The 26102-nt window shown below is 39.8% G+C and overlaps 1 protein-coding gene across 15 annotated transcripts in view; it reads right to left on the reverse strand.

Moving 5' to 3' along the window:
* The window catches only part of OXR1 (oxidation resistance 1), a 355346-nt gene that overhangs the window by 57449 nt on the left and 271795 nt on the right, over nucleotides 1–26102 (reverse strand). For 14 of the 15 annotated variants that reach the window (XM_036378717.2, XM_036378729.2, XM_036378727.2 and 11 more), the window contains one exon: nucleotides 6004–6086. In XM_036378717.2, coding sequence (XP_036234610.1) covers nucleotides 6004–6086 — 83 coding nt within the window. Of the gene's footprint in view, nucleotides 1–6003; nucleotides 6087–18418; nucleotides 18583–26102 lie in introns of those variants that run through there. The other variant, XM_036378730.2, reaches the window with a different exon arrangement.

A 26102-nucleotide genomic window follows, 5' to 3' on the forward strand; every position in this document is an offset into this window, starting at 1 on the left:
GGGGGCCGTAGTGAGAAGGTGTCTGGCCGCTGCGGGAGTTCCTGAGCAGGCAGAGCCCGAGTTTTTAACCCTTTTTTGGACAATGAAAACTTTGCAGAACATTAACTTTTCCTAGAAGAGAGATAGAGATGAAATGGAAGAAGGAAATGTGCAAGTGTGAAGGTCTGGGCAAGTGAACGATGTCAGAAGAGTAGAGAAGAATCTTAGGTGGGAAGAGATGGAGTAGCTTTAGCTGGACTTTTCTTGTTATAGCCATGGACGGAACCATGTTCCTTGTGACACAGAGACTGCATCCAGGGGGAGGCAATGGCTCAGAGCCAAGAGGGTTCAGTGTTGGTACCCCTCAGCCCCAGGGGGTGAAATCTGGGGGGGACAGGTGTCCCGAAGGTGAGACTGCACTTTTTGGTACGGGACAAAGCATCCTTAAAAGGACAACCCTAGAAGCAGCTCTGGTCCCTGGGCAGTGGTGAGAGCACTGGACATGGAAGGAAGAGGTCACGATGGCAAATGATCTCTGGGCGGTGCCACAAGTGACATGGAAACACACGAGGATTCAACGGTGTTTCCAGGGGAAGCCTAAGGCACAAGAGGGACTCCTCACTCCTTGATGAACTGAGAATTGGTTATCTAAAGGGTGGTGATGGACCGAGAGTTGGTGATTTGGGGGATGGATGTATTGGAAATTTGGTGGGGGGAGGAGGAAATGTATTTGGAAGGTTTTTGTTTTCCCTGTGTGTTTCTTTTTACTTAGAGTTGTAGTTTAGTTAACAAAGTTTTCTTTTCTTTATTTCTAAGTGGGGGCCTGCTTTGCTTATTCCTGGTCACATCTCACAGTAGACACCAGGGAGAATGTATTTTCATAGGGGCACTGGCATTGTACCAGCCTCAAACCATGACAGATTCCCAACCAAAGAAAGAATTTTTTTTCAACCTCAGATTCTGACCTCCATCTCCCAAAGTGTAGTCAAAATTACCTACTAGAAAAAAGCAAAAGGAAAAAAGTTTTACACAGAAAGACTTTTTCAGAATAAAGAATTCAAAGCCTTAGAAATAATTGAATTACAAGGAAACAAACAACCAAAAGGTTTACTGCATAATGGCACAAGACTTCATAAACACCAGGAAAAAATAGATTTTATCAGTTAAGACAAGATGAAGCCATATGAGTTAAGATATATTTGCAGCTAAATGTAAACAGAGCTAGAGAATTCTTTTCCATATAATTTTGTAAAAATGTACTTCTCAACCTAGATTCACTAACAAAAAGATATAAGCATTGCCAAAGAAAAGGCAATTAGCTTTTTTAAGATAGGATTAGAAACCTAGTTTGAATTTTTTTTATACAGGAAGCCAATAAGCTAAACAAAGCAGCAAACATCTTTCTACACTAGTATTTCGAATATGGAAGACTATTCTAGTAGCTCTCAGTCATTCAGTACTGTATGATCAGTGATATTAAAAAAAAAAAAAAAGAAAAAAGAAGAGTATTTTCATATGCCATGTTTCATGCTGTACTACAGAAGAAATCAGAACAGGACTGTAACAAGACCAGGTATGTACTACATGCCCCACAGACCATAACAAAACTAACCACCAAATCATTGAAGAGTAAGGTTTCCATCAGAAGCTCTACATGATACACAATGTTTGCTAAAACAAAGTGTGAAGTGAAATTCAGAAGTTTTGCCTAAGTTTGTGCTCACATAAATGTTGAAGGGCAACAGCTGCTAAGTAAATCTTTCTTATGTATCACTTAATCATTGAAGCAGGTGAGATTTTAGACTAACTTATGCCATAAAACAAATTAAAAGCATTCAAACCACAAAGTTTAGGCATGCATTCACTCTTTACAACCTTCTGAAATAAAAACATCTTGTGAAACAGCTTGGCAACTAAAGGGTTTCTCTCACTCATGACAAACACATTGGCAAGTATAAGCTTCCTTTTTGTTTGGCTCTCAAATTTGCACAGGCAAATTTCCACACTACATGGGACTTCAGGGACCAGCAAAGATACCTTCTCAAAACAAGCTCAATGACACTGCTCACATAATTCCTGAAATATCTTCCTAGATTCCAAGGCCTATTTTCCAGTTCTCAGGCCCTCTACTGTTCTAAAAAGTAGAATCTGAACAGCCAAAATCTCAAAGAATAATTTTGTAGAAAAGCACAGAACTAACAAGATTTGAATAGTGCCATGGATTCCCAGCTTTTCCCTATTAATTCACTACTACAAGAGAAGGCAAGATGTTATTCCTTCCCTCTAAGAAAAGAAGCTTTCTATATATTGAGGTAGCTACTTAAATGCTATTCTGAATGTTAAAAATCTTATATAAATATTTGAATATTAAATCTTCATTGAGATTGCACCCATGTTTCCCAGGTGCACTTATGTATAACAGCAGACAGAGAACTTCAGCCACCATTATCTCTGGTTCAAACTACCTTCATTTCCCTCAGATCAACAGCTGGTAAAGTTATTAAAAACTTTATTCTACTGGTATTTTAATGAATTCTGACTTCACTCAACAGTCAGAATTCACTCATTCCTCCATTAAAAATTAAACATCAAATACATAGGAATCAGAGTGAAGAAATAATTTTTTTTATTTCAACACTAGGTGAAGAGCCAGAAAATCAAACATAGTTTAAGAGCATTGAAACACACTAACAAAATTAAACAGACAGGAAGACTAAAAAAAAAAGGTGATAACAAAAGGGCACAAATAGCACAGGTTTGGCACTGTACTCAAGCCTTTAGAAATACCAATTATGACCATATTAACTAACTGTTAACAGGCCTAATTTATATAATAAGCAACATCAGCAAAACAAACCCTGTAAATATCATAAAGCCAGCATGAAAAATAATTAATAAAAGACACAGATGAAGTAGCATCACCATTATGATCTACATTTTCAATATTCCCCAAAGCAAGTTAATAGATTATGACAATGGCATGCTCAAAGAAAAGTGGCAGCCAAAAAAGAACACATTCCTTGGGTTTGAAATGGAAGAGCCAAGAAATTAAAAAAACAAAAAAAAAAAAAAAATCACCAAAACTCCTAAGTGTGCAGCTTTCTAAATAGTATGTAAAGGTTTACAATGGCAATAGAACTAGTGACACCAGAAGAGAACCCTTAGCACTCTCTACATATAGGTAGAAAACTCAGTCTCAAGCCTATGGTCTACTAAAGGCTTCTGTGACCTTCAGGAATTGATTGGGCTCTTCCTTAACCTGGACAACATAATCTGTGTATTAAGTACTTACTACTTCAGGAGAGCACAGCCTTCAATCTCCAGAGAGATAAAGGGAAATCTTAGATTAGATCTCCAACACTCATAAACCAGATCATTCATTTCAACTACTCACTTACAAACATTTTTCTAAACAAAAATCAAACCTATCTGTAAATAACCACAATTATTTCTTTCTTCTCCTCAAAAGGAAGAGCAGTTAGAAGGCTTTCACTGAAGTCACAAGCCTGCTAGCATGCCACAATCACTGGTGTCAGTAAGCAGCCCTCTGCTCATGCTCCATTATTCACCCGGAGCTGGCTCTTCTGACACCTACAGGCAGGCACCAGTTGTGTTTGTACAAGATGGAACACAAAAGGCTGAAGGGGAAAACATATGGCTTGAGCAGCAACTGTGAATTCTGAAATAACAGACAATATCAACTTGCATCTAATATGCTGACTCACATTGAGGAAAGGGTAAACTCTATTAAAAGATATCTGTCCACTGTCTAAGCAGTACCAGCAAAAATGAACCAGTTTTGTCTGTATCCTTTAGAGACAGTTCAGGACTTACTTCCGTTCATTAGTACCGTATCTGTTGACATCTTCTCTCTGCTGATACATACAGAACAGCAGGTTCAAGTTTTCATGCCTTGGGAATTTTCAATTAAAATCTTAAACATTAACTGCATTCTGTCTTTAGCTTTAAAGAGAAAATTTATTTTATTGTTCATTTGTCCCGTAGTAAATTTTTTTCTAAAAAAATTCCGGTGTGAAGTCTACTTCCTATTAAAACCCCATAGTTTGCACAAGTGAGATGTCAACTCACTCCAAACTTCATGAATACAAATAAGACCTTCCCTCCTAAAACCATGTAGCCATTGGGAAAATTAACATATTAAATTATTATCTTAAAAAAGGCAAAAAAACCCACTAACTTCAACAATGCTGGAAGGTGAGGGGGAGTCTGGTTTCTGCCTTCACTCTCTACTACTTCTCAAAGAAGCAACACGTGCAGGTATATAAATACATGTGTGTGCACACATGTGTTGTCACTGTGACAGGAAGTAGGATGAAGTCAGAAACAAGACACAAGTGCACCTCTTCACATATAATAAAGTAATAAATGATAACAGTAGCAAATTACCACTCAGCTACCAGATCTCTCTTACAGTAAGCATAAGCTCAGTTCCTAAAAGTTATATCCGTGCATTTTATTAAAATACATGCACACAAATTAACCTAACATGATGCTACTCAAGTGTTTCATGAGCCTCATGAGTGAAATGTACAGCAAGACCTGACAGAATACAGTATTTGTGAAGCTGAAATGCACCATCTTACATACATGCTACAGGCTCTTTTAGAAGGTGGACTAAGTTTAATGACAAAAAGCCTTTGATTCCTGTGAATCATCTTTTTTGACTCACAAGGAAGTGATGCATACTTCAGTACATATTAAGAAAGCTATTTTTGGATCTAAAACTCCACCTACTGGAACACAAAAACCTGCAGAAGTACATGACTACTTGACACAAACACACACCAAGTTAAAAAAGGAAAGCTCGTTGCTTTTACTTTGCCTGGAATGTTACATACCAAAGTAAAAGCACTCACATGGTGGCAAGAACCAAATTACTAGATTTACTGAGTATGGATGCCAGTAATACAGAGCTACACCTGACTGTTTTTCCCAAGTATTTCAGACCAAATGGAGTTAATATAACATCAACAACAGTCACATTTACATTAACATTCTTCAACTGCTAGAATCTAAGCAGCAGGAATTTCTGTTTTGAATTCCAACTTCAAGGAAGTCTTTAGAGCAGACTAGAAATATATTCAAATTCCAATAAAAGCCACGCTAATGAAATGCTTCTCGCTCCACTACACACTTACTCTGTCTCTATCCAAAAGACTATCACAGTCCTCTCAGTACTTAAGCAATTATCATAGCTTGGCTTAATGTAACAGAGTTAAGTCTTCCCTGTATCTCTTATTCTTGGAGTAAGAGAACACCAAGAGGTCAAGTGAAGACTTTTCATAAAGCAGTTATCATTTTTATTTATAATGTCCAGCTTCAAAAGCATTTAAAGATAACTGTGGCAGACCATCCCTAATTTAACATCAACTCTATAAGCATTATTTATAGGCTTAATTGTATTTCCAGTACATAACACAAGACAGATACTTCTCACTTCTGTTTCCCTTAGTAACCACAAATATGAGAGCTGACTGCAGCACAGTTTGAGGGTCATTTCAAGAACAGAACAGGGAAAGAAAGGCTCCATTTTCAGATACTGATGCAGAAACTGAGTTATACAGTAAAAGGCACAGATCTACGGCAATTATTATAAGATACCAGGAAGTCAGTATTCAGTATTCAAGATGCAGCTTCCCTTTACAACTTTATTCTGTTATTTCTCCTGACAGCAACAGTTTAATAATAATGCTGAAAGCAGAGAATTTGCACATAATTATGTAACTATTGTTATTTGTTTCTAACTAGTTACCTAAAAGTGAACCAGTCAACAGTTTGATTAGCTTGAAATTTCTAAGGAAAAAAAGGCACTTAAAGGGAAAAAACAGTATTAGTACTACTAGCTAATTCCCTCATTTAATTTCTGTCAAACTAAACTATGAGATACACAGAATTCTAACATTAAAGGCAATACACATTACAGTTTTGCTTATATTTTGTAGCGCAACTTTTTAGCCTGCATTTGCTTTGCAGTAACATTCTAACAATAAAGCAGTAACTTACAGAATATTCAAGAGTCCCTCTAGGTTTTTGAAAAGACATTCGTCGCCCATCTTTCTTGTCTGGGGTCTTCTTCTGGCCAGCATCTGAAAAAAATTGAGGCAATGCGTGTGTTAAATTCATTTTCCTCTCTCAGTACTGTCACAGGCTGCTGACTACAGCCCCGTGGGCAGACATCTAATCCACCAGTTACACAGCTTACTCCTGCTGATTCCAACAGATACCAGCTGCTAAAATAGGGACTTCATTCCTCTGCAATGCTTTAAGAATTTGACCAATACAAACAACTGATAACTGGAAACCAACTAACTGCAGAAGTACTTGCTGCTATCCAAGAAGCGATTAATGAAGACTAAATAGGACATTGAACCCATCAGGGAAGAAACATTTCTGGAATTGCTGTGTTTGATTTTGTATCATACCCAGTCTGCTTTCATCTGAGGGGAGATATTTTGTCACTGTTTGATAATTACAGAGTATTTAAAGCTTTTTTATAAAACAAAGAGCATTAGTATTAAATTCATAATTATCCTATCTGTAGTTAACACACAGAGCTAGTAAATAAACACTAAAGATTCTACATAAATTGTACAAATGAAAAACTTCTTTTTATTGGGGCACTGTATTTTGATGACCTGTTTCACAGGCTAAGCAAGCAACCATCTGTAACTAAAGTATGCTCTATTATTTTAAACTAACTGGCTTTATATTTATGATAATCACGATGCAGCTGTGTAGTTACATGGTTCAAAAGAAAGCACATACAACTCTAGAAAAGTGAGAGTTTTAATATCTGCATCTATACACACACATGGATTTTTTAAATTCATCTCTTCCACCACATGGCCTCCACCTTCAACAGTCAAGTATCTGCTATTAAGGAGCCCAAAATACTTATATGAATGAGACATTAAGTTTTCATGCTACAATGGGATTAGTTATACTCCCATTTTGATACATTCAATTTTTTTACCATAATTTACTCAAATATTTCAAGCTAAATTCAATAGAAGCAAGAAACCTTATAAAATGTATTTAAAAAAATATTTTAGCTTGGCTACATTGAGAATATTTAGTATAATCCATTTAAGCATCACCTGAAGTGCTAAGGAGACATGCTATAAACCAACAGCACCTTTAGTGCACTATTAGATTTAATTAGTATCACAACTCTGACACTGGAAGAAACTAGACAAGTATCAGTACAACTTTCCTGCACTCCCTCCCAAATTTCTACATGGATAGCCAAAACTATTAAAATATAGAGGGCAGGGAAATCACAATGCAAATTACACAGCAAGTTCTGCCAAAGAAGAAGAAACAAAATGAAATCTTGAAAAAAAACCAAAACAAAAACGCACAAGAGAAAACCTACCTCAGAAATATCTTATATTCGCTATATAGGACAAGCTGCACAAGACAACAAAGTAGTGATTTCTAGCAGACCCAACATAAATAACCTCCTGTGGTACTCTTTATATAGATAAAAAAAGAATATAAACTTTGGTCTAATTCATTGGTTTTTATATAGCCTGAGGATGAATGCACCTATACCTAAAACTGATCCATGGATGGTATTAATTTTGATACGTTTTTATAGCTATGAATAACATTGAGAACTAAGCCTACTTCTAAAAAGTCTCTAGCAATTCTACAAACCTATACACTAATTCTGCACACTGCTATCTTCATTCAACACATTAAAAGGTACTTCTTCCCTTATTTACTAATAGCAGCTTTTTAGAACTTAGTTGGAGGAAACATTCATTTCTGATTATACTCATAAGTGTTTAAACTTACTACAAATGTCTCTGAGGGAAATGAAGCCAACTCAGTAACAATAAAATACACTAGAAGTTTGTGTGTAGGCTTAGTAGCAGCCAATATTCTCCTCGTCTAGGTCAAATATTTTGTTAGCAAATTTTTTACCTGACCTTGCAGCACAACAGGTGCCTCCACAGCAAGCTATAGTAAACCTAACAGTTGCTTGACTGTAGCTGTTCCAAATTTTTCAGCCCTTATCAAAGCTTTGCCAATAGCCTAATTATTTTCTTTCAAGAGCAGTCTGGGTCAAATAATCCTAAGAAAAAGAGAAAGGACGGAACTGAAAATAGACGGATCTCATCCAGGATGCCATACATGCCTTAATAAGCTATAAATGGAGAACCCTTATTCCAGAACAAGAAGTCTTCTTCCCCTCCTCCCCCGCCATGCGATGGAAGGAAAGAAGCCCCATAGCACAAATATATGTACATTCACTTCAGTTGTATACAGCCCAATGTAGTTTGTGGGGATTTTTTCAACCCAACTTTAACTTTCTTTTTTCTTCTTACTGGTTCAAGTGTCTGAAGGCACCTTGCAGACAAGTGCCACTCAAGAAGTCAAGATAAATTATCCTCTCTCTCTCCATTCTGAGCAGCAGAATGAAGTCGTGCAAAAATACCCACTTCTGTTCCTTATGCCAGAAATAAGAATGGGAAATTATTTGTTCTTCCCAGCAGAAGAACCTTCACTGCTGCTTTAGACTTAGAATCACACAATGATCATTAAAAAATCCTGAGGTGGAACCCACAAGGATAACTGTGTCCAACTCCTGGCCATGCCCTAGACAACATCAAGGGTCACATCATGTGCCAAAGAGCATTGCCCAAATTCTGGCAGTCTTGGTGTTGCAATCACTTCCCTGGGGAGACTGTTCCAGCACCCAGTCATTCTCTGCTTGAGGAAGCTTTTCTTAACACCCAGCCTAAACCTCTCCTGATGTGGCCTTACGGTGTTCCCTCGGGCCCTGTCACTGGTCAGAGAGAAGAGACCAGTGTCAGTCCCTCCCACTTTCCCCTTCTTGAGGAAGCTGTAGGTCTCTATGAGGTCTCCTTCTTCTGCCAGCTGGACAGACCAAATGACCTCAGCCACTTCTCATGTGGCTCCCATTCTAGGCCCGTGATCCTCAGAGATTTGAGAGAACTCTGGTAACCTCAGGAAAGTATGACCAAACAGAGGGTAGGGGTGGGGAAGACAGGTCCCTGTTGAAGGCATCTTGTAAGAAAGCCAGGAGAGCTCCTCCCACAAGGCTTCCAGAAGTTTATAGTCTGCAGCTAGGGTTTTTGATGTCCCCCCCTCCCATATCTAAGGCAGTAAATCCTACCCTTCCCAGCAGTGCTCACTTCCATTCCTTCAGTCTGTGAAGGCATTACCTCCCCTCACTATATGGGTACAGATTCAAGTGTTTCATAACCTGACACGATGTGAGTCTCCTGAGTCAACAAGAGATGGAGGCAGGCAACACTGAGCTCCCTGTGTGCTGACTACCCAGCTGGCCAAGCTACCAAAATCCACACCTCTGCCCACAGCCCAAGTGCTCGAGCTGTCTGCTCATACAGAACACATAAATTTTGACCTAACCTCTCAGAAACAAAACTAGAATGTATTTCAGCTGTGAAAATAGGTCAGAGTAGTAGAAACATGAATTCAGCCTCCCTGATGACACACTACAAAGCCTCTATCTCTCACTAAATGAGCCAGCTATTCATTTTTGAGGGCCAAGGAAATGAGTCTTCCAGCCATTCCAGTGCCCCTAGCATTCTAGGAAGCACATACAAGCAGAAACAACTGCCAGCATAGAATGCAGTGGTCTAAAAAGTCCTCAGACCCAACAAGAGTCAGTCTGATGCTTTCATTTTACTTATTTTCCAGATAACTGTTGCAGAGGTTCTCATTTTGTTAGGTTACATGCAACCATTACTTCATCTGCAAGCAGCAAGACAGTGAGGCTAACAAAGGTTGATGCTCTCAGACCACACCAAGAAAAACCTGACACCACTGACCACACTTAAACACAACCTCAAGAGTCAAGTAAGTTGTTTAACATGGGATCTGGGGTGCTATGTTATCAGAGCTCTTAGCTGTGCTCTTTTAGGCAGAAAGAAGCTAAGACCTTTTGTAACAACAGGATTCATGCTTTAATTCAGGACTGGGTGGGCCTCCGCAACAGCTTGAAACACTGAAGTCAAAAAGTGCATGCCAGATCCACAAATGACAAGAAAATATTTCAGCTAGGATTTAAAAGACTAGAACTAGAAAGATGCAGAACATGGTGTTCAAAATGACACAAGACCAATATTTAGTCTGAATACACAAGCTCAGAATCTTGAGGTTAAATGACTGCAGCATAAGAACAATTACATATAATCATCCAACACAGAAAGGAGGACTTACTGTTCCAACATGCTTACACAGGATAGGAAAAGGGGGTTTATGGACATTATGTTTCAGGAAGATGCAGTTTTCAATAAGGCAGCTTTGACATTAAAATATTAATTACTCAGTGGCATTCAACTCAAAACAACTAAAGTCAAATTCTAACATTTATAGCAGGCCTTCTATAAACTGCCTCTACATGGCCCCATGCCACTGAATTTTGGTTGACTGAAAATATTCTTGTGGCACTTGCTAGCTCAAATAATTATGACAAGAGTGGCATTTCTCATTTCTTAGTAAGCCATGTCAGCTTAATTGTAGACCTTCCATTTACTGTTCACTGATGCTTTTAGCACATCCTTTGGATTTCTGGCACTAAGAGTTGAAAAAGATAAGGATACAAGCTAGGAAGCGCTTAGGAGGATCTTCAAGCTCTGCACAGAGCCAAATGTATTCACTTTAACCTTGTTGTCTGCACAATAAGATTAAATCTCGACTTGCAATGTTTCTCAGCTGCTATTCCATTCATTCTAATGTAACAAAAATAACTTTTTCCAGAGAAATAAATTGATAAACCAAACAAGTATCCTCTGAGAAAAAGCAAAGAATCTGGATAAGTCCGCAATTACTGCAAATGGTTTAAAATTAATAAATGAGCTTGAAGTATCAAGCTTATTATGATCAAGAAGGTAAGAAAAAGATTATTCATCCACTGTCCATCAAGAACTGCACATTTGTGCATCAGATTTACGGGTATTTAAAAAAAAGGAAAAGGCAGAAACTTCATCAAATTCTTGTCTAGGACACAGTTTTTCACAGGATCTTAAATATGCAGCACATATGGGGTAATGAATCAAACCATGAAAAGTAGTCTAAAATATTTTCAAATACATCTTTATTTAGCAGTGCATGGAAACAACTCGCTAATTGATAAAAGGAAGCACAGATATTACATCTTTATTATATTAGCTCTGCTCAATAACAATTAGATCATTATAATTTATTCATAAAGAATCAAAAGAGATTAAAGTAGGAAATCTTTATATTCCAAAAGACCTGGTGACCTGACTCTCCTAACAGCAGGGACTACATTTCAGTCAGCAAATGTCTCATTAACCCTCCTCTCCTCCTGCAGTTAGATATGCTTACAATAATTACAGGAATATTATTTACAGTTATCTTCCAACATCTTAGGAACCAGAAACAGAGGCCTAACAGTAGCCTACAAGATACTTGTAGTCTGCAGTTTTTTAGCTAAAATGGTAGGCTTTCAGACCAAGGCAATGTCATAATGCCTCCTTCAGTCTCTTCTTGCTAAACAACTGCTATCTGTTCTGATTCAGTCTTTCCAAGTCATGCTCTCAAAACTCTTGATCCTTATCACTGCTCTTCACATGATGCTTTTGTTCACATTTTTCTCGAGCAAACCCCCAAGCTCAATGAATCTGAGACCTTGCTAATGTTGCATTAGCACGTCGAACACATCAAAATAGCTTTTTCCTGCAACAGATACAGTATTAATCCAAGTTCATTTTGTGATCCCCCTTACACACAACACTGTTATCCAGTCAGATGCACAGCATGTAGGCAGAAATAAATAAATTGATGATTTCAGGAATAAAAACAATTGAAGAGAAACAAACTTAAGACAGGACACTTCTCCAGGTGGCGAGGATGTGCTCTGTTCATGATATTCCTGGTATGTACATCACATGGGCTTTCTTCTAAAGTAAGATTTCACATTCAAAGTAAACAGAAATGCTTTAACGAATTTTCAGATTATGCCACAGTATGTCTTAACCAACAGTAAGTTGCCTTTCCTGTTCGATTTACAATATACATGTATACACTTTAATACATCAGAAACCACCCAACTCCAATCTCCACCTTCTGTAAAATCTTTCTGCAGTCCAAATACATCTGTTAATGGAAACTTGCAGAAATCTTGTCTGCACTACCGATATAGCAAGTCAACTTTTCCTAACTCACCACCTCTTTCAGATATTTAAGCCCATTTAGTCGAACATGCTCAAGCCTACCCAATATCACATCAGCAGTCTGACCATCAAGCAGCAATATCAAGTTATGTCCTTACCTATCTTCAAGAATTTACCCTTTGCCTTATCACACTTCAGCCCATGATATCTACCCCTTTCTAAGAGCTCAAAGTCAGTCAGCTTATCCTGCTGACTTGTGCACTACAACTGCTCTGCTGACATGCAAATGGATCTGCTTTGGATGTGGAGTAATTCCCAGAGCCTCCATAAACATCTTACTGTACAGGTTTATTGCATTAGGTTTGCAGATAAGCGGGGGACCAGTCAACATACATGATGGCAGGGCTGCTGTTCAGCAGGACCTGGACAGGTGGGGAACAAGCTGAAAGGAACCTAATCAAATTCAGCAGGACAAGTCTTCTGCACAGGAAAGAAGAGCCCTTGGTGTTGTACAGTTGGCACAGCTCAGCCAAGGAGCAGCTCTGCAGGAAAAAAGCCCCAAGGGTCTTGGTAGGCAGAAGCCAAAACAGGAGACAGAAGCATGACCTGGAAACAAGGGGGATGCAACAGCATCCTCAGCTGTATTACTATGAACAGAGGTCAGCAGACTGAGAGCACACCTATTATCCTTGCACTGCAATGCCTTTGGAATACTGGCCCTAGCATCCCTCCCCCTCACCATATTCAATATAGGGAAGGCACAGATAAACAAAACTATTTTGGTGAAGGGACACCAAGGTAGTCGAGGGCTGTGAGAAGAGGTCAGGAAAACAGAGCCTCTCCAGTCTGAAGGAGAAGTGGTTTTGAAGGACTGTAACAGCAGCCATCCTGTACCTTCTACATAGCTTTCCTAGAGGTGTCAAGTTGACAGAGCCAGTCTCTCCAGTGACACACAGCAGGAGAACAAAAGGTAACAGACAAAGAAGAAACAAAAGTGCTTCTGAGTAGACAGAAGGCAAAAAACCCTAACTGACCAGTGCAGCTGTGCAGTTTCCATCTCTTGACATTTTCAAAGCAGAATAAAGCACTGAGAAACCTAGCCTGAAGTCATCACCTTCCCACCTTTAGCAGGGTTAAACAATCCTACTTGCAATTTGAGTTATCTGTAATTATGATTCCTTCAATTTTTCTCGCAGGCAATACAGATACAAAAGGCCACCCCATCAAACCAAGCCAGAGGGAGATTTACACATATAACACAAGGTGTGTTCCTTGCTGATGAACAGAAAATTATTATTCATACATGTAGTGACCTGAAATGTTGCTATGAGTACGCAGGTTCTCAATAAAATATCCCCTTCTAAATTGTTTGAATGTTAGAAATGGAAATTAACCAGAAAAAATAAGATAAAAACCACAACTAATATAATACAGTAAAACAAAAATTCAATTCAAAATTAGTATATAAACTAAACTTCAGGTAAACATTTGATACATCAGAATCCTGCTGAACAGCAAAAATTGGATAAAGAATTGTGAAATATATAAAAGATTCAGTGAAGAGAAATACAAATCAGGAGAATGGAGAGGTATATTAATGAGATCCCAATAGAGTAGTTTTTAACACAGTACAATTGCACATCAGCAGACAAATTCAAAAGGACAATCAACAGCAAAGGCTGTGTAAAAGGACACACAATGAATTCTGAAGTTCCAAAGCTTGGAGGAATAAAAGCAGGGAAAGATGCAACAGTACAAAGCAGAACCTGAAGTAAAAGATCATTTAACATCACATGCACCAAGGGAATACTCAAGAAATCCTGTACGCTAGTAGCACAGAAGTCTGAAGAAGAGCTTGTGCATACATTAACATATCACAAGATGACTGAGTCACCAGCCTGATACATTCCAAGATCACATTTGCTTCTTATGCCTGTACCAACTGAATTATTTTCAGCCATAAAAGCAAAGCATTAGCGTCTTTGTAAAGGGTGTTGGTACATTTCATATGTGCTTCATCCGGAACAGTGTGAACAAGAAAACTCACAGAAGTGCGTCTCCCCAGTTTGAATCCTCTTCCCTACTTTATCATACACCTGGTAATTTCTTAAAAATGAAGTACTGAATAAAGATGAAAGGAGAAAGTAACCTGCCCTATATTTGCTTTATTCTAAGATTTTTAGAAAGAAAGATACTAACTTTTATAGCAGGATTTGAGAAATGTATTTTAAGGTGGCACTGCACATTTATCCTTCTAATGTACTGCTGCTGCCTTGACAAGCCACACAGTTTACTGGATATACTGCGTATGGTAACCTTACCAATCAAGACTCCAAAGCTGGTATGAAAGAAATGTAAATAAGCCCATAGGCCAGATGGTTCAGAACTGAACAATCAAGTTGAACCTGAGGGAGAAAAACAACAACAACAAACGTTTCAATAGAAGGCAGCTATAAGAACTTCCCTGACAGACTGGTTCAGAAGAGTCTCTGAATCACTGATTTTTATTTAACTTCTATCCTTAATGAAAGACACACTGCAGGAAGTCAGCACTACCCATGCAGTGTATTTTCTCCCTCCATTAAGTGAGGTGAAAATATCTAGGAGGGAAGAAGCGTAAGACTCCAGGTACAAAAGTATATCCTCACAGATCAAAGGGTTATTCAGAAGAGAAGCCTTTTGAATACATTTACTCCAGCTTTCAGTTTTAAGTAGAATTATTGTCAACATCAAATCAGGTCAGCTTACAGCTGTCCCAGTGATAGACCACTCTGTGTGAAGTTTTTTCTATTGTCCAATTTGAACCTCCTAAGCTAAAACTCATGGCTGCTCCTCCTCCTTGATCTCCTAGCACTGAGAAGAGTGTGCCCCTCTAGGTAGACACAGGAGGTAATTAGATTGCCTCTAAGTTGTTTTGGTCTCCCCTCAGCATCACTAAAGCCCAGCTCCCTCAACCCCTCCTCACAAGTTGCATGCCCTGTGCCCCTAGATAAACTGGCTGGACCCCCTGTAGCTCCTCAGCAGCTCTCCTGAACGTGGTACACAAACCAAAGAGCACATTCAATGTATAGCCTCAGCAGCATCACAGAAAAGAAGCAAAACCATGTCACTCACTGCTGGTCACACTCTCCCTACACAGCAAAGCAGACTGAAGTATGGGATGCACTGCTAGTTCATTTAAGTAAAAGGTTTGTATAGATGAGACTCAAATTAAACTGAACCTTCAAGTTAATTCTGCAGAAAAGATAATTCTTAATCACACATTGCCCAAAGCCTTGAGTTGCATCCCAAAGCAACTAAAACCACATTTAACTTCAGCATGCTAACATCTACAGTACATAACAATAATCAAGAAAATGACACCACCATTCTAGCTGAAGTTTCTAGGTAAATCCAAGCTTGAATACATACATATTAGCTCATCCTATAAAATACCAACAGATTATATTTAGAAGTTATATTTCAAAGCTCACAGGTATTTTTAAAAAAAGAAAACCTTTACACTCTGACATTGAAAGTGTCTTTACTAAAGCCAGATGTTTTCTCTTGACTTTCTGATTATATTTGCATTTTTGTCCTCCATCACAACCATTAAAAGAGAAAAAAACTTTATAAAGTTCTTTCACTGACTAGGCTGCTGACACAAACAGTGTAAACCAGATAAACAGGTTTACAGCCTCCTATGGCACTACTCAGTCTTCCAGTGTGTACTTTCTCCCTACCAAGAAATACTATAGGACTGTTCTGCATGTGTCCAAAGAAGTGATTTAAAGCACAGCAATTGAACAGACCTGCCTCCTTGAACTTGGAAACCTGACAGAAAAGCTGTTCAACTGCTCAAAAAGACAAGCATGAAAACAGTAAGGGCAAAATTATTAATATTACATTAATTAAATTGAGATACTTCGTTGTAGAAGCTAAAAAAGGTTGTTTTTTTGTTTCAAAGAATTTGAAACATGGTTTTAAGGCATTTATGAAGAACTGTTAACAGTTCTTAACAAGTAATTCACAGTCACAACTGAACCACTCAAACAAAAACCCTACCAAAGAAAAACCCAAAAACCAACCAACCAACCAACAATCCACTGAAAGCCCTAGGTGGGGAGGAAAAACTACAGTAATAGGTAGGCCTGGATTCAGGACACTGCAGAGAGTAAGCATTTGGAGCATTTAGAATCTGCTATTAAGTCTTAAGCTAATGCCAGGGGACCCATCTCTAATTAAAACAGAGGTTTGATTTCAAATGAAGCATTGTAATCATTGTTACAGCTTCCACAGCACCCATTACCAGGGCACAGGTGGTTTGTGAAAGCCAGCAAAATGCTCGACAGAAGAATTCTACAGTCACAAGAATTTGTTTTTGCCCATAGCTGACAGAAACCCTGTGAAGGGGAAGGCAGCACAGGAGGGCCAAGGTCTACTTGCCTTGCACACACTTCACCTAGGTGAGGAAAAGGTGCATTAAAGTCCATATACACAGAGACTCGCCCTGCATTCTAGAACTTGTCATTAACACAAATTTTAGGCATTATATTATGAAAGCATCTGTGAAGATACATTTTCTGCTCAAAGCTAGAGGAAAAAAAAAAAACAGAACATTACAGCACTCTGAGTTAAGCCTTTCTCCCAGAAGAAGGGAGGAAAATAGGGCCTTTCCCTCCAAGAAATCTCATGTATCACAGGAGACACTTTATACTAACAGCTGAACACAAGGCCTTGTAAGAGATTCAAAGTCCAGAAGATGCTAAAGCATTTTACTGCCGTTTTGGTTCCACAAAAAGAGTGTAAGCAATCTCTGTCAAAAAGTCTTTAACTGTTTGCAGAGGCCTTATTCAAGGCACTTCATTTCACTGCTGAGAAACAAATTATAGTCTCTATCACTCCCTGGGTATGCTGCGGGGAGGGCCATGAAATAAATAAAGAGTGGCAATGTAAATATAGCCAGTTACAAATTATCCTTTCTGTGCAAGAACTGTGACCCAATGCACACAAGGAAAAAACATCTACATCTGACTGGCTGCACAGGCATTCCTATTACCTTGCCTACCACTGAGTAGCAGACCTAGTTTCCCTTCAAGGAAAACAACTATTTTAGTCTTCCATAATAACCTACAATAACAAAGAAACTTAATGTGTTTTAATATTCATTTCAGTAGAGACCTGACTTCAACCTCAACTAGAGACTATAACAAACATTCATTCATCTACTTCACACAGAGCTTCTCAAAACAGGGAAAAAAAGGAAAATACTTACTATTCCTTGTACACTCCTCTTTATTTATCACAAAGCACTTTCATAAATTTAACTTCATATTTTGTTTTCTTTCCAAGCAATCATTAGATCATGCTGCTCTTACTAGTTATGCCATGACTTGTTTTTAACTCCCAATCCATGGCATTACCTCTCTAAGAGTTCTCACTGTGTGCTCCTCCTCTGCATGAACAAGGGTGTGTGCACTTACTGACCAACCCTCCAGTTTTCAGTGTATTTCTTGCCAATGTAAGTGCTCACATCAGATACTTACAATACCTATACCAACAGCCACAACAGCATTATCAAGAAAAGGGGTGACAACAGCAGCCCTCTTCCTTCCAGGCACAGGACAAGGAGCCACCTACTGCTGTCTCCTGACTGACCTGTTTGGCCACTGAGTGGCCGAGGTACTACTTCTGCCCTTGGCATCCCCGAGCCTACTTCCCAGTAATGCTGCCCGTTCCTCGGGAGCACCCGGGAGGCAGAGGCAACCTCGCAGATAAAAGACATCGCCAATTGAGGAGCTTGTGCTCCAGGTGCTTTCCTACACCCTGGTCTGCAAAAATGCCAGGGAAGGGAAGTTAATAAAGGAAGTGTAGGAGTTGTGTCACGGAAATCAGGAAGACGTTCAGTCGGTTTGCTGCCTGTAGACGCAGCTCCGCTGCAACCGCTCCGTGGCGCGGCGCCGGCAGCGCCCGGCCCCGGCCCATGTGCCGGCCCTTCCCCGCCCGCCCTGCGCCCCCTTCCCCCGCCGCCTCCTCCCTCTCGCCCTCCCCCGACTGCTGCTCGGAGCCGCCCGGAGCGGGGCACCAGCCGCGGTCGGTCCCTCTCCCGACCGGCTCAGCTGCGAGCCCGGCTGAGAAGGGACCCTGTGCCCCGGCTGCTCCCGCTTCCCGCCGAAGCCCGCGCACTCCAGGAAGGCTCGGGAGGGGCGAGGAGCCGAGCCCGCTGCCTGGGGAGGCCCGGGCCGCCCGTTGCCCGCCGTTACTCCCGGCCACCCCCGCGCCCTCGGCCCCTTCCCCAGCGGTACCTGGCGTCGACTTGGCGGGGCCCGGCTCCCCGCGGCTCCGGCCATCCTGGCAGCGGCCGTGGCGGAGGCCGCCGGGCACGGCGCCCCAGAGGCGGCTGGCGGTGCCGCGGAGCAGGCGGCCGCCCTTGCCGGTGAGGGCGGTCAGCGAGTCCATGGCGGCGCTACCGGCCGGGGGGCGCCATGGCCGGGCCGGGACCCGCGCGCCGCCGGCCCGCGCCGCAACTTGGGCAAACTTTGGGGCGGCCCCGCCCCCTTTTAAAGGGGCCGCGCCGCCGCCGCGGGGCGCGGGCGGGGCCGGGCCGGCCGGCGGGCGCTCCGTCACCGGGACGACCGGACAGCGCTTCCCTCTGGCCTCGGGCAGGCTCACGGCCACCTGTTCATCTTCACGGGCTCACCCGTAGTCCGGGGAGTCGGTTGTGTTTCCCCCCGTGGAAGCGCGGGGCTTTACAACCATGTGCTGCAATGCTTTCTATGAACTTTCAGCTTTCTTGTCTCAGCATTCCCAAGCGTGAAAATCAAGGCAATCCCTCACTTTTAAATCTTTTCACAGTCGCGGATACGAAGATGTTTTTTCCCCCGTAAGTGTAAACCAGGACCAGCCGTGACACTGTGTGGTTTTGCTGTTCCTGAGCCCTGCCTCTCTCCGAGTGTCCCTGCCTGCCGTGGGATGTCGCCACCCTTGCTTGTGCCAGCCAGCCACGTCCCGGTGCCCTCCTTTGAGGGTTTGCCAACATCGATACCCGACTCAACCTTTGAACCGACTAGGTGACTTCCAGCAAAACTTACTAGGTATACGCTTTTTCTTTCTTTTTGAAAAAGACATTTGATTTGTGGTATTCATTTGTACCTTTGCATTCTTCATCCCCATAATTCTTGGAACTTTTTAAGTTTTGAAAAAATAAAACTAATCAAAACATGATCCAAGAGTTTCACAGAAAAAGAAATACCTAAAGCATTGAATCTCATTATTAAGATCTGCCTTATGATGTGTTCTGCATGTATTGAGGCTGAAAGAACAGCCATATAATGATATTTATACCTGTGCCATAGACCTTGAGAATGCAGAACTGTAAGCTAATGTGCTTATATTTTAATATGAGTATGATACAATTATATGCTGCATCTATCTGCAAATGAAGGCATTGTTTAATAAAAAATGCTCTTGTTGAGCCAAATCTATTGTGTACGTGCAGAACTGTCGAACAAAGTGCTGAGCTATTTCAACTCCTATTCACTTGTAGCAGCTGCTCAATTAAATCAGAGTTTAATGTCAGCATTTTAGAGAGCTGATTTCTGAGGGTTACTTGATTTAAACAGTACACTCAAATCAACCTTTCTACTACTCCAATCAGTTCTTGCTCAGGAGATAATGATGTTCAAGACTTTTTTCAAATAAAACCTTTCACTGAAAGAGAACAAGAAAATTTTGACAGATTTAGCTCCTCCTTCCTTTCCCCAAGATCTTCCAGTAGAAATGGCTGAGTAATCTGTCTGTTCAAAGGCTAGTGAATAAATCTGGAAGTGTGGAGTCACTGCATGGTCTGAGTACCACTAGATGTTTAGAATATAAACAGTTCTGCCAATCAGATATTGCCCTAAGCAGTGTAATTAGTTTTCATTTTATGACAGGATTTCTGCCATGAAGAAGTTATGATTGGTCTTTTACCCTGGTGATTCTATTTTAGACAAAATCTATTACATCTTTGCATGAGAAATTAGTTTACAAATGTGGTGATCAGCACATTTGAAACTCCCAGATCAGCTGCCCACCAGTATTCCAGCCACATATACACCACTGCCATTGTATTGATTGCATGTATTCATGTATTTCTTCTGTGATTTGAATAATCCTTTTTTTTTTTTCTCCTCTTTCAGGTTGATATTTATAGAACCATAAAATTGTTTAGGTGAGAAAAGACCCTTTAGATCATCAAGTCCAACTGTTAACCTAGCGCTGCCAAGTCCACCACTAAACCATGTTCCTAAGTGCCACACCCTCCAGGGACGGCAACGCTACCACTTCCATAGGCAGCCTGTTCCAAGGCTTGACAACTCTTTTGATGAAGAAATTTTTCCTAACATCCAATCTAAATTTCCCCTGGTGCAGCTGGAGGCAGTGTTTTTTTCATTATATTGCAGTAATAGAGTCTACAAATTCAGATTCAGATAGCATTTTGATGATGTATTCAAGATCAATGTTTGATAATTATGAATTTATTTTAGCTGCTTTCACCTGCTTTCCTCACAAGTAGTTCTTCTGGACTATAAAAAGGCTACTTCTTACTGAAATGTGGAGTTTTTTCATAGTATTGAAAATTGTTGTTTATACTCAAAAGCATCCATTTAGCAATGTTTTTACTTAGCAAGAACAAATTCTTCAGTTAGATTGTTTTAACTATAAAATCAAGATTAAGGTATCAATGCTCAGAAAAGTAACAGCACTCTTTAAGATACATGACACTCATAAACCACTGATAAAATTTCAAGGCATTACTGGAATACAAAAATTAATATTACACTGTTATTAAATTGTGAAGAATATAGTCAGAGTTATATTACTTGCCATCCAGAGGGACCTTGAGAAGTGGGCCCATGCAAAACTCATGAAGTTCAACAGGTCAGTTATTATCCCAAGCGCAAAAACAGGCTGAGCAGAGAGAAGCGCTGGTGAGAAGGACTTGGGGGTTGGTTGATAAGAGGCTCAGCATGACCTGGCAATGCAGCCCAGGATACAGTTGGCTTTCTGGGCTGCATCAAGAGAAGTGTGGCCAGCTGATCAAGGGCGGGGATTCTCCCTCTCTGCTCTGCTCTCCCAGCTGGAGCAGCCACTTCGAGCACTGCATTCAGCTCTGGGGCCTCCAACATGAAAGGGCACCTGTTTGAACCGGTCTGTAGGAGACCACAAAGATTATCTGAGAGTTGAAGCACCCCTTCTATAAAAGACAGGGCTGGGGTGCAGTCTGGAGAAGAGGAAGCTTCTTCAGGAGACCTTAAAGCACCTTCCACCTACAGGGGACCTACACGAGTGTTGAAGAGGGAATTTCTACAAGGATTAAGGGCTTTAAATTGAAAGAGGTCAGGTTTAGATATTAGGAAGAAGTTCTTTACTGTGAGTGGTGAGGCACTGAAACAGGTTGCCCAGAGACGTTGTGGATGCCCCATCTCTGGAATTGTTCCAAGCCAGGGCGGACAGAGCTTTGAGAAACCTGGTGTAGTGTAAGGTGTCTCTGCCATGACAGAGGGGTTGGAATTATATGACCTTTGAGGACCCTTCAAACCCAAACCATTCTATGAATCTTTAGTAGGTATCATCAATACAAATATCCAGTGGTATGGGCTTTAAGATGCTGTTTCAACTTGGTTATGCCTTAGTTGTACCACACCTGTGCTAGCAAGATTTTTAACAAAGATCTCTGCTCTGAAAATTGACCAGACTTAATCCAGTGTCACTTTAAAAACCTAATGTACTGGTACTTAAGATTGTAGCCTATATTTCCATGTGAAAAGCTCTGCAGCATTCCTTTTTAATTGGTAGATGCAGCCTGAGCACTCCATACATAAGCAATGTGTGTCCCTTTAAGCATAAAGCTAAACCAAATATAAATGGGTTCTACAATATTTATAATTTTTTACACTTATATTCATCTTGAACACCTTTACAGATCATTCTACCTTTCTGTCCTCAAAATGTCTGGAAACAGCCAGGATTTTGCTGAGGAGGACTAATAAATCTGTGTTTGATCTCTAAATGTGCAACAAGGATCTCTTCTGGGTTTATCTTCTGGCCTGTGGTATCAGTGGAGAAAAGAGTATCTCTGTAACTCAGCCACTTAAAACTGTCCCTCCAATAAAAAGGAACAGGTTCTACCTGCTTTTAATTGCTTGTTTCTGTTCCCATGCTAGGAGTATAAGCACAAGGATTCATTTAGCAGGTGAATGAACTGTTAGTAAAGCTGATCAATTTAAAAGTACCTTTTAGTTTAGTAAAAACTCACTAAACTTTTTTTGTTAATTTGTTATTATTTTGTTTTGAGGTTACAATTATCCCCAGTTAGATCTCCAGATCTGAGTTGTGTCTAAACACCTGTAGAAGCACAAGCTGCAAAACAACAGATGAGTCTAGGTAGCTGGGAGGGCAGAAAGGGAGGCAGGGAGAAAGGGGAAGTTTCCTGCCAGCCTCTGTCTTCAGTGCCAGTGTGTATTATTAGCTCAAAATGAGAAGTCAGACTGTGGCACAAACAGAGACACCTTCATATTGGTATTATGCACAAACCCACATTCAGTAGCTACAGAAGTGTCTCACAGAATACATCTGCATTTATGATGTAATATTTAATAACACCTTATGCTAATCTATTGCACAACCTGGTCTCGTAGCTAGATCTCCAAATCCTAAACCAGAGCAGGTAGAAGCTGATTGAGCTGCATCCTAAAAGATGGGAAGAGAGCAGGGATCTATTTTGGTCAGATAGAAAAGGATGCAATAGGGTAAAAATATTTCCAAAGTCTGAACATACACTTATATATAAAAGTATTTCATAGGAGAATAAAAAGATAAAACCTTAGCAAGTGGTAGCAATATCACTTCTTCAGGGATAGATCTGCTCTTGTGAAAGTGCAAATTGTAGCAACTAATCCAGAAAAATGCCAGCAGATGCTGTTCAACTTCCTCAGGGCTGGGCCAGTCACATGCCTGGTGTGCAGGATATGGGCCTCTCTCAATAGGTCTTACCAAATTTGTGGTGTGACCAAGCTGCAGGCAAAAGTGCAGCAGGCACTAACCCAACCTCTCACTCTATTTTGTGAGAAAGGAGGTTTGTACATGCTTTCTGAGGTGACAGTCTTGGTGTCAGTCATTTGGCAATTAGTCAGCGTTCATTTGTGTATAAACAACCTCTAGGCAAGTATGTCATTCTGGCAGCTTGAACCAAATGCCCCATTTAAGATTCCTTAGTCATTCTGGAGGCACTGGCTGTCATCTAATGCTATGGGGATGCTGCATGCCTTTGTCAGGTATTCTAAACTACCACCTCTGGTCAAGACACTAGCATTTGTGTAGTTGCAAAACCCATAATTGGCAAAAATATGAATTGGAATTAGAACCTCTTAAAAGCTTAACATCTTTCTTGATTTTAATGAAACCTATTTTTAATAATGTAAAACAATTCAGGATTTGTTTGGGCTTTTGTTTCCTTGTGAAAAAAAATAAACTCTTGAGATGCAGAAAAACATACTGCACTCTGTTTCCAATGCTGTTTCAGTAAAAATTGAACAGAATGCTGAATGCACATGCAGTCCCTGAAGGAGAGACCAGAACTCAGGCATGCAGAACTCCCACATTCTCAGGCCTATTTCCCTAGGAACAAACTAATTTGAATGATGAAGTATGGAAGTACACAGTTCTAGAAGCAAAAACATTTGCACAGATCTATTTTTGTGATTAAGAATGTTCAATTTATTCCAAAGGGAAATTCAGTGTCAGTATAATTTTGAAAGAAGTTGAAAAGAGATAACCAGTAGGTGACACTAAGTAAATGGGTGTGTTTAAAGCAGGTTCTTCACAGAGCACTGTGGCCTAGGTGCAGCTGTTCATAAGGTTTCACAGACCACATCCTCTTTTCAGATTCAACAAGAAAGAAACTCCCATCTGCATACTAGCTTCAGAAATGGCAAACCTGGAATTTCAGACTTCAGCAGGTAGGGATATAATTCTGAATTTACTAACCAGCTCCCTGTAAGATTGAAAGGACATGGGGCCCATTCTCTACCGTGACCACTGATGCTGTTCACCGGTCAGCAGAAAATGTCACTCTGAAGGGACAGACCAGAATAAACATGGGCAACAAGGGAATTTGGCAGTCCCTGATTTTGGACTGGGATACTTCAAATATAGGTTATATTTTGTATACAATTATTCTTGAAATTACACTGAAAAAGACAGGAAGCCATAACAGCATCTCTTTTAGGAGACTTGTTTTCTTAGTAGAAAACTGAATCAAATGCCTGCTGTGTTTGTATTACAAATATGGCTCAATAAATCTTTAATTTCTTAAGAAGCTGTACAAAATAAAGGTACCACACCTAGATATGAGGTTTCTACAGGCTGAGGAGAACATTTGGATGTTTCAGCTTACCCCTACAATATATTTTAGCATCAAAAGATGCACTGCTCCTTATGTTTAATTTCATAATAGCTAAGTACTGTAACATTCACTATGTGATTTTGTGTTTTTACCAAGAAATTGATTATATAAATATTATAGTTTTGTTAGTTTGTTTGGTATCTAATCTAATCCAAGAGAGACTATTTATTATTAGGACAGCCCAACAAGTCCATTTCACCTTTAAGGACAAAGGAATTTTTTGCTTTTCTCGCCAGATTTCAAAAATCTTCATACAATAATTTAAATCTAGATAGTAAAGAGAGAAACACCATGCAAATAAATTGTAGGAACCAATCTGGGGCATACTGTAACACATATATGAAAAATGTTAAATGATTCACAAGTGTCCTGTACTGGCATACATAGCATAGTTACAGGAATTCATACTGAGCATATGAAACCCAGCAGAAGTGAGTATAAATTAAGAGTATTTTACTCCACTTTACCTCATCTTGCAAAATAATTTTATCAGATTTCAAAAACATGCCACAATTTTTTGACACTTTTGGATGTACCAAATTTCAGCTGCATATGGTCTGAAGTTTCAAAGATTCAGGTAACTGACAAGCTTTGTTGCCTGCAGTTACCCAGCTTCTCTGCAAAATTATACAATCATAGTCCTGATCCAGCTTGTTTTTATGCTTTTATTTTTCATGAAACAGCAAAAGAATTAGCATTACAAAAATGAATATTCTGAGACTAAATATGTATTTTTTCTCATTTTCCCAAAGTATGCATATGTTTGGATGTTGAAATTATCCATTCTACAGTAACATGTCAACATTTGTTAGAATATCAATTATGTCAACATGGAAGTTTTCAAATATGGCCTTGAGAACAAAGGCACATCAAAGGGGGACTTCTCCACGTTTATGGCAGAACTTTAGTTTCAGCTGCAATTACTCAGCTCTTTATATGGATTACCTTATCAAATAAACATGAAACAACCTCCAGGTCTTCAGTTCATATTTATCTGGTCGGTAGTGGCTGAACAGCCACTAAAAAAACAGAAACAGAACATTCTGTTCTTTCAGGGAGTTGTATGAAATTGAATTTGGACTCCAGGGGGTATGAATACATGTTCATAGAAACACCCATGCAGTTTAAGGATGTTTACTAGTTATGGCACGTGCTATGTCAGTTTTCAGTAGACACATCTTCTGTCTTTGTGTCATCAATTCACTGACATTTTTTTCTTTCATCATGTGTTTTGCAACTGAATGTGGAAAACACTGACAGTATAATTGATGACTCTATAGTATTTACTAGCTAATCTCATCCTCCACAGAGGCATAAATTATGCAAATTATAAATAATTGCTTATGAAAGGTGTTCAGAAAATTGATTATTCATCAGATATTTGAATCATAAGCAAACAGTATTGAATTTTTTCCTTTTTTTTCCTTTTTGCCATATAAGTGTAACTATTTTTTCCTTAACACTCACTAAATGCTTATCAAGTTGTTAACACACTATATTCCTGTAAGGAAGTTGCTCATACTTGCTCAGAAGCAATAAAG

This window comes from Molothrus ater, chromosome 1, assembly GCF_012460135.2.
Source record: "Molothrus ater isolate BHLD 08-10-18 breed brown headed cowbird chromosome 1, BPBGC_Mater_1.1, whole genome shotgun sequence".
In the NCBI taxonomy this organism is placed as follows: domain Eukaryota; kingdom Metazoa; phylum Chordata; class Aves; order Passeriformes; family Icteridae; genus Molothrus; species Molothrus ater.